The 9,321-nt window shown below is 38.6% G+C and overlaps 1 protein-coding gene across 1 annotated transcript; it reads right to left on the minus strand.

Moving 5' to 3' along the window:
- Positions 1–1,290: 1,290 nt before the first annotated feature.
- ccr6b (chemokine (C-C motif) receptor 6b) lies at positions 1,291–6,414 on the minus strand. The gene is made up of 3 exons (XM_041953207.1): positions 6,370–6,414; positions 5,584–5,669; positions 1,291–3,488 (listed from the first exon to the last, which is right to left on the minus strand). The coding sequence occupies exon 3, from the start codon at positions 3,477–3,479 to the stop codon at positions 2,391–2,393; it is 1,089 nt and encodes a 362-aa protein (XP_041809141.1). The 5' UTR covers positions 3,480–3,488; positions 5,584–5,669; positions 6,370–6,414; the 3' UTR covers positions 1,291–2,390.
- Between the last annotated feature and the right edge of the window lie 2,907 nt (positions 6,415–9,321).

Below are 9,321 nucleotides of genomic sequence, written 5' to 3' on the forward strand. Positions count from 1 at the left end.
ATCAACATATCAGGATCCAACTATCATTAATGTAAGCATATGCATGTAATCTATTAGCAGAATATATGTGTGTAATCAAACTTATCAAATTATAGGAATATGACCCAAATATCCATTATTTCTCAACCCCATACACAATAACAGAAAAGCAATGCTGTACCACACATACTGTAGATTAATTTGTCATTATCAGCACTATGCTCTTTCACCATGACCATGTGAGAGGGCAGACTGTGTCACATTTTGCTGCTACTCCTCTGTTATTTTATTTTAATCGTCAGTAAAATGAATTTCGCTTTCACGTAGGGTTGATTCCATACAGAGTTTGCATAACATACATTAGTAATGTGACTCAAGTAACTGTCTGTATTAACAGTAATTTGGTATTTAGTAACAGTTTTGGTAATTTACTGGTGTATGTTTACTGATAAAAAAATATACATTAATTATGACCAAAAATGTAAAGAGAAGTTAGTTATTTTACAGTCGGGTTCAAATGTCACATTATCGTACATATTGACTATGAGTGTTTTAAGGGCTTTTTAATGGTAAACAATTTATTTTACAGCATTGTGTGCTGTAAACATATTGGTAGAATATGGCAGAAATCCTTTCTAATATTTTATAATTATGTTTTCATTACTGTATAATTACCTGAAAATAAGAATCTTTATGTTGTGGTTACCTTAGAATGAGCTCTTCATATCTACAGGGGTAGTGGGTCCTCTTCCATGGCCATGTTGTGCTGCTATATTTCTACGGAACGGAACACTGACTCCACTGAGCACTTATCCTGTTTTTCGTGTCCACCATAGGGTCTCCTACACCAGGGGTGGGGGACCTTTTTCCTGTCAAGGGTCATATAAATTTTTAGAACATCCTTTGAGTATTTTATTGAAAACATATCACACTAACCACTCCGATGGATGGAACTTCTTCTCTTTGACGAGGCATCTGATGTCAGATGATCGTTATGATGACACTAGTCATGACACAGTTTTGGTTTGGGTCACTTAGTCTTGAGCAGAACTGAGTTGTTGCAAGAGTCAGTTTTGAAACTGCTGCTCATAGTGCTGCTTTAGCTTTTTCAGCTAAATGATTTTGTGTTCTAGGTTGTCAAGCACATGTGTGTATACACATTGGTCCTTGAAGTGGTATCTTCAGTGCTTTTTGAGACATGGGGCTCAAATTTGCTTGCACCCGACTGCCAAGAAATTTTCAATTCAATTTCGGATTGACTTTGTTAAAGAAAATTCACAATTTTTTACACAACATTTATTAGATGAGACAGAACAATACAGCCAAATATCATGGTATGTCAATTCAATCAAAATATAAAAGCTTCATCACATTAAAAAAAATAGGATATATATGTAGTTCTAGAAAAATTGCAGAGAAAAAAGTGACAGTCCAGCAAGATTAGGAATACATAGATTTGCTTGAAACATGTTGCTGGCATCAAATGAGTTTTGATATGAGATCCGAATAAGCATATATTTGCAAAAATCAATGAAGTCAATGAGGTAAAACATTAAATATATTGTCTTTGTACTGTTTTCAGTTGAGTATATGTCTGGATTTAAAAATTCACATTCTGTTTTATTTACATAGCGTTCCAGCTCTTTTGGAAACAGGACTGGCAACATGGACATGAGAATATTACAGACATTGACATGAGATGTAACCTTGACCTCACCAATCAGCAATATTCTTTCCATGGTATTGCCTTAATCATATCTATGTAAAAAGTAATTTAAAATACTGTTACATTGTATGGAAGTGTCTGACAGCAGTTGTTGTCACATGTAGTTATTGTCAGACATGTCAAAGGATGAAAAATGCATTTGTAATTAATTACATAATGGTGTTCCAGTTTAACTGTTAATGTTATAGTTACATGTGCTATCCCTGCTTGACTGTGCAGATGCATGTGATTGACAGTTGACAAAATGAGTGGTTTTTTGCATGTCTTTTAAGGAGAACTCAGATCTTCATATTTTACACACAAATGTCATTTTAATCAGCCTGCAAAATCAATTATATCTTTTTGGCCTATCTCTTCTTGGGCTTGAAGACATGGAATGACATGGGTGTTTTGTAGGCAGAGCGTGTATTACAAAAAATTGTCATTGATTGCATTATTGGAAATGTAGGATCCAGCTTTTATAACCATGTGGAATGTCTTACAATCTTGTATTATATTGAATGCAACTTGTTAATGTAAGAATACAGTAGATTTCAAATACACTACATGTTTTGTTTTAACACAAGATGCTTTCACCACTAGCTTTGTACAGCAAAGCAAGGCAACAGTCTGAAAAAGATGAGAGGCTGCTCTATCATTGCCATTGCTAATTATGACCTTAAGAAAGAATTCTACCACTGTAATGTCATCCACTGAAAGACGACATTTTGTTCAAACCATCTGAAGACATGTGGGCTGAAATGCAAATATCGGAAGTCTCCCCTGATGAGCAAACAGTGTAGATGTACTTTCTGCTGAAGCACCATAGGTCCAACATTATTTGCCGGAAGTAGCTCCTGAACTTCACCCCAATGAAGGCATAGAGGACGGGATTGAGACAGCAGTGGAGGTAGGCTACACTTCTGGAAATGGCCAGAACTTGGAGTTTAAATTTTTCCATCTCACAACTCCTCTCCTTAAAAAGAGACAAAGTGTGGTCCAGCAGAGCCACATTGTAGGGGAGGTGGCACATGATGAAAACCACAACAACTGCCCAGACCACACGGATAGCCTTGTGCCTTTGGCTGCTCTGTGCTCTCAGCAAGGTGCACATGATTCTGGAGTAGCAGAACACCATAACCAATAGAGGCAGCAGAAATCCAATGGCCATTTGAAGGCTGGGAACCAGCACCTTCATTAGCTTTGCTGTTTCCCTCTTGCTGAAAGACAGCTGACATTCCACAGTGACAGTCTCAGCCCCCAGATTGTACTCCTCAAAGAGGTCAGTGTAGATGAGTGTGGGCAAAGTTAAAGCTACTGCAAACACCCAAACAACTGAGCAGATGAGGCGGCTGTAGATAACAGTATGTGAGCGAGCACCAAAGAATCTTCTAGCTTGAACTATAGCTACATAACGATCACCACTAATGCATGCAAGCAGGATCATGCCACTGTAGAGATTGACACAGTAGGCTGACCTCAGCATCTTGCAGGCCACAGGACCCATTAACCAATTGTGCTGCTCATTGTATATGATAAATGGCAGAGCGACCACAAAGATCAGGTCCGCCACAGCTACATTGAAGAGATAGACATCTGTCATCATCTTGGTTCTCTTGTAGAATATGTAGGTGGCAATCACAAGAATGTTGCCAATCAGACCAAAGGCACAGATGATGGAGTGGATGTAAGTTTGGGCAATGACCTCCATGGGGTTCTGGTCGAGGTTGCAGAGCCCATTATCTGGGTAATCTCCTTCTGTACTATAATCATAGTCCGAAGTCACTGATGCCATGATTTTAATCTAGAGAAGAAAAGACAATCATTTACATCAAACAGCAAATAATTGAACATTTTCAAGTACTCCACCACGTATCAGAGGGAAATATTGTACTTTTTATTCCACTATATTTATTTGACTGCTATAGCTACTATTAAACTACCTGTTAGTGTATATGTACTTAAAATTGGCTACATATAGACATATTACAACAGTAAGTGCTGTACATTTGTAATAACATAACCCTCTGTAAGGAGTATTTCTGCATGATGAATGATTTTGCTTTTGATACTATAAATACATTTTGCTAATAATATTTTTGTACTTTTACTTTAGCAGTGGCGGGAGAAGTACTCAAATCTTCAAAGTAGCAATGCCACAGTGTAGAAATACTGTCCTGCATTCAAAATTTTAATTAACTAAATGTACAAATGGATTAGCATCAAAACATACTCAAAGTAGGCCTGCCAAAAGTAAAAGTTCTCATTATGTAAAATCAGCCATTTAAGAATCATACATATTTTATTATTGGATTATAACTATGGATGCATTAATGTGTAAGGACCATTTAAATGTTGCAACAGGTAAAGGTGGAGTGAATTTTAATTACTTATATACTGTTGTGCATCTTAATCTGTCATTTTACACAACTGATTAGTTGATTAAATTTCACATTAATAATCTGAAATGTCCAAGAAACTAGTACGTAAAACAGTCAGATAAATATGGTGTTGTGAAAAGTACATCATTTGCCTCCAAAATGTAGTACAGTAGAAGTATAAAGTAGGATAAATTTGAATTATTAGGAAAGGTATAAGTCCCATAACATTGTACTCAGTAAATGTAAATATACTACTTGCTTAATTAGTTTCCACCATTTCTTAAGAAACATTTTGAATCCAAGACTGTGAAACTTGTAATGGAGCAATTCTACTATTCCACATTTACTCAGGTAAAAGATCTGAAATACTTTCTCCATTACTAATAAATGTTACGAATTGTGACTAAAGGCTTTATTTATGGTTAAGAATTAAGGTATTCATTCTTTTACAGAGCAGTAACAAGACCTCACTTGTTAACCATGATGAAAGCTCTCAGATGGAAAGTGGTACTATCAAAAAAAATCAAGCACATAATTTTTATAGTTTAGTGCAAAGTCTGCACCCTGCATGGACTGAGTAAAACTCGCACTACAAAAGCCAGTGTTCTACTTCAGCTCTTCCTCTGGTTGTGAATGACCCAATTTCAGTTTCTTTAAACATTCAGTGAATGCATGCTAGGACAGGCTGCAGGAGGTTGCACTCTGTACTTGAGATCTTTATCAGCAAAGGTTTGTGATGTATCATTGAGAATCGGTATAAGGTCACAATCATCTGACAAGGTCAGTTAACACGCACACACCTACTGGTTGTATAAAAATGAATAAAAAAATAATAAGAATTTCTCCGTGTGACCCTAGAACATTACACTCCTCATGTGATTCATCTGTTGTAACTAATGAATATTGGAAAAACATTTGCCAACACTTACTGTAAAGTAATGCAGCACCGTAATAAACACATGATTTCTCATTTTTGCAAAAGTAGCATGTGAGAAACACGCTGCATACTTCATCTTAATTCTTCTTCATCTTAATTCTTCTTCAAAAACTTGATGTAAGGAACAAACATGACATGATGATATCTCTCATTTCAGCACTTTCACTTCTCACAGATCATAAAAGCAAGATTATATATAGTATGGTGTAGTAGCACTCATCACAGAGGAAGGTATTAGGTTTTGCACATATCTGTTTGGGGAGATAATATGGGCGGGTGTGGGGAGGGTGAGCCTTTTGTATAGAAACACATTTGAGAATGTGAGAGTTTTCATAAGGTTTAAAACTGAAAAAAATAATTGTAAAAACTTTGACATTAATCAGTGCAATGCAGCTTCAGGCTTTAAAATTTATCACATGCACTTTGTCAAAGAATAAAAAACATTACTTATGATTCCACCCTCAGGTGCTACGAAATAATGAATGCATATAGACACATCAAAATACATTATACATTTACCAAAATCCAGAACAGAATTTTAAGGATTTAGTGCTCACATTTTCTCTTCAGACCATACATACCTTGCAGAATGATGCACGTAATTTCTTTATCCTCTGGGTCTGAAAAATATTCCTCCCAGGTGGCCAGAGCTTCACCGTTGTCAAAACTGTGAATGAAGAAAGACTTCAGTGTGGGGGCTTTATGTCACAATTTCTGTGCACTTCAAAAAATCTCAAAAGAAGAAGAAAAAGCCAAAACCACCCTCTCACAGGCTCTGCTGCTGTGTGAGCAAAGTGCTTCACTGATCTTCCTGCTTTTGATGTCAAACTTATCTGTATCTGCTGCCCACCTTTGTACACAGATCCTACCAACAAATAACACTTTGTATCATTCTGTGTGCTGGGACATTCCCCCTGCATGCTCAGTGCACGTTTGGAGGTTTCTTTTGCTTTCCAAAAGATTTACATCAATTTTCACAGTCTCTTCCTGGAAGCCATTTCTGTCCCTTCAGAATTTTTGTTAGTTTGGAGAAAACAAGTTTCCCCTAGAGGTAAAGAAAATCTTTTTCAACCACCCATACCCATATTCAAATACAACAACAGGTAATTACATATTTAATTAAAAGTAATTAAAGAGCAAATGGGGATTTGAATCAAGGTGAGAGCAAAGGTGAGACTAAATTGGAAAGGTTATGTTGAGACACTCAAAAGTCTGTGAGCAGCAGCAAGCAAGAAGCTGAAATTAGAAATGGTGCTTTCAAAATAAAAGCTTTTTAGTGTCACTCCTTATTGAAGGAAATAAGGAAGTAGCCTATGCCTTGTGTGTGAACTTACACACAACTCATATATAAATATATCTGTGTCTACCAGAGGCCTGGGAGTTTGAGGGTTCTGTGCAGTGTCTTGGCTGTTCCTCTTCTGGAGTGAGGCTTCAGATGTTGTTCCTGGTATCTGCTGGAGCCACTCTCTCAGTTTGGGGGTTACTGCCCCGAGTGCCCCCGCTACCACAAGGACCACGCTAGCCTTGACCTCCCACATCCGTTCCAGCTGCTCTTTCAACCCTTGGTACTTCAGTTTTCTTGTGTTACTTCCTCCTGATGTTGGCGTCAGACGGGATCACCACATCTATTACCACCACCCTCTTCTGCTATTTGTCCACCACACACACACACACACACACACGCACACACACACACACACACACACATATATATGTATATATATATATATATATATAACTAAAGAAAAACAAGTGGCCAATTGCAAAAACATTAAATATGTCCCCAAGTGGAGTCGCAAAAGCCATCAAGCGCTACAACAAAACTGGAAAGGAAGACCAAGAGTCACCTCTGCTTCTGAGGATAAGTTCATCCGAGTCATCAGCCTCAGAAATCACAAGTTAACAGCAGCTCAGATCAGAGACCAAATGAATGACACACAGAGTTCTAGCAGCAGACCCAGCTCTAGAACAACCGTTAAGGGGAGACTGCAGGCCTTCATGGTCAGATAGCTGCTAGGAAATCACTGCTAAGGAGAGGCAACAAGCAGAAGAGATTTGTTTTGGCCAAGAAACACAAGGAATGGACATTAGACCAGTGGAAATCTGTGCTTTGGTCTGACGAGACCAAATTTGAGATCTTTGGTTCCAACCGCCGTGTCTTTGTGAGACGCAGAAAAGGTGAACGGATGGATTCCACATGCCTGGTTCCCACTGTGAAGCATGGCGGAGGAGGTGTGATGGTGTGGGGGTGTTTTGCTGGTGACACTGTTGGGGATTTATTCAAAATTAAAGGCACACTGAACCAGCATGGCTACCAGAGCATCCTGCAGCGACATGCCATCCCATCCGGTTTGCGTTTAGTTGGACGATCATTTATTTTTGAACAGGACAATGACCCCAAACACACCTCCAGGCTGTGTAAAGGCTATTTGACCAAGAAGGAGGGCGATGCAGTGCTGCAGCAGATGACCTGGCCTCCACAGTCACCGGACTTGAACCCAATCAAGATGGTTTGGGGTGAGCTGGATGGGGCCAACAAGTGCTAAACACCTCTGGGAACTCCTTCAAGACTGTTCGAAAACCATTTCAGGTAACTACCTCTTGAAGCTCATCGAGAGAATGCCAAGAGTGTGCAAACCAGTAATCAGAGCAAAGGGTGGCTATTAGAATATAAAGCATGTTTTCAGTTATTTCACCTTTTTTTTGTTAAGTACATAACTCCATATGTGTTCATTCAGAGTTTTGATGCCTTCAGCGAGAATCTGCAATGTAAATAGTAGTGAAAATAAAGAAAACGCATTGAATGAGAAGGTGTGTCCAAACTTAACTGTAATATATATATATATATATATATATATATATATATATACAGTGCTGTGAAAAAGTATTTGCCCCTTTTTGCATATTTATCACTCGCAAAGGTTTCAGTTCATCAAACCAATTTTAATATCACACAGATACAACCCAAGGATATATAAAATGCAGTTTCTAAATGATGATTTTGTTTACCAAGGGGGGAAAAAAAATAAAAACCTCTCTGACCCTATGTGAAAAAGTAATTGCCCCCCCTTGTTAAATCACAAAGTAACTGTGACTAACCACAGTTTTGGGAAAGCTGAGTTCAATTTCACAGGCCACACCCAAACCTGATTGCTACCACCTTTGTTGAATCAAGAAATCACTTAAATAGAATCTGTTAGACAAAGTGAAGTAGGCTACAAAATCTCAAGAACAAACGCATCATGCCACGATCCAAAGAAATTCAAGAAGAAATGAGAAAAAAAGTGACTGAAATCTATCAGTGCGGAAAAGGTTACAAAGCCATTTCCAAGGCTCTGGGTCTCCTGCAAACCACTGTTAGAGCTGTTATCCACAAATGGAGAAAACTGGGAACAGTGGCAAGCCTTCCCAGGAGTGGTCGACTAACTAAGAGTGCAACGACAACTCATCCAGGAGGTCACAAAAGAACCTAGAAAAACATCCAAAGAACTGCAGGCCTGTCTGGCCTCAGTTAAGGTCAGTGTTCACGATTCCACTATAAGAAAGACACTGGCCAAAAATGGCATCCATGGGAGAGTTCCCAGGCGAAAACCACTGCTGTCGCAAAAGAACATAAAGGCTCGTCTCACATTTGCCAAAAAGCATCTTGATGATCCTCAAGAACTTTTTGGAAGGTGTGCAGCCCGTTACATCTGGCGTAAAAATGGCACAACATTTGATAAAAAGAACATGATGCCAACAGTAAAGCATGGTGGTGGCAGTGTGATGGTCTGGGGCTGCTTTGCTGCCTCGGGACCAGGACAACTTGCTGTAATTGACGGAAAAATGAATTCTGCCGTTTACCAGAAGATCCTGAAGATCAACGTCCGGCCATCAGTTTGTGCCCTCAAACTCAAGCGCTCTTGGATCATGCAGCAGGACAACGATCCTAAACACACCAGCAAGTCCACCTCTGAATGGCTCAAAAAAAACAAAATTAAGGTTTTGGAGTGGCCAAGTCAAAGTCTGGATTTAAATCCAATTGAGATGCTGTGATGTGACCTTAAACGGGCAGTTCATGGTAGAAAACCCTCCAATATGGCAGAGTTGAAACAATTTTGCAAAGAAGAGTAGGCCAAAATTCCTCCACAGCGGTGTGAAAGACTCATCACCAATTATCACAAACGCTTGATTTCAGTTATTGCTGCCAAAGGTGGCACAACTCGCTATTAGGTTCAGGCGGCAATTACTTTTTCACACAGGGCCAGACAGGTTTGGATTTTTTTTTTGTGCCTTAATAAATTGAATCATCATTTAGAAACTACATTTTATATATCCTT

Source organism: Chelmon rostratus, chromosome 15 (genome assembly GCF_017976325.1).
Source record: "Chelmon rostratus isolate fCheRos1 chromosome 15, fCheRos1.pri, whole genome shotgun sequence".
Lineage (NCBI taxonomy): Eukaryota > Metazoa > Chordata > Actinopteri > Chaetodontiformes > Chaetodontidae > Chelmon > Chelmon rostratus.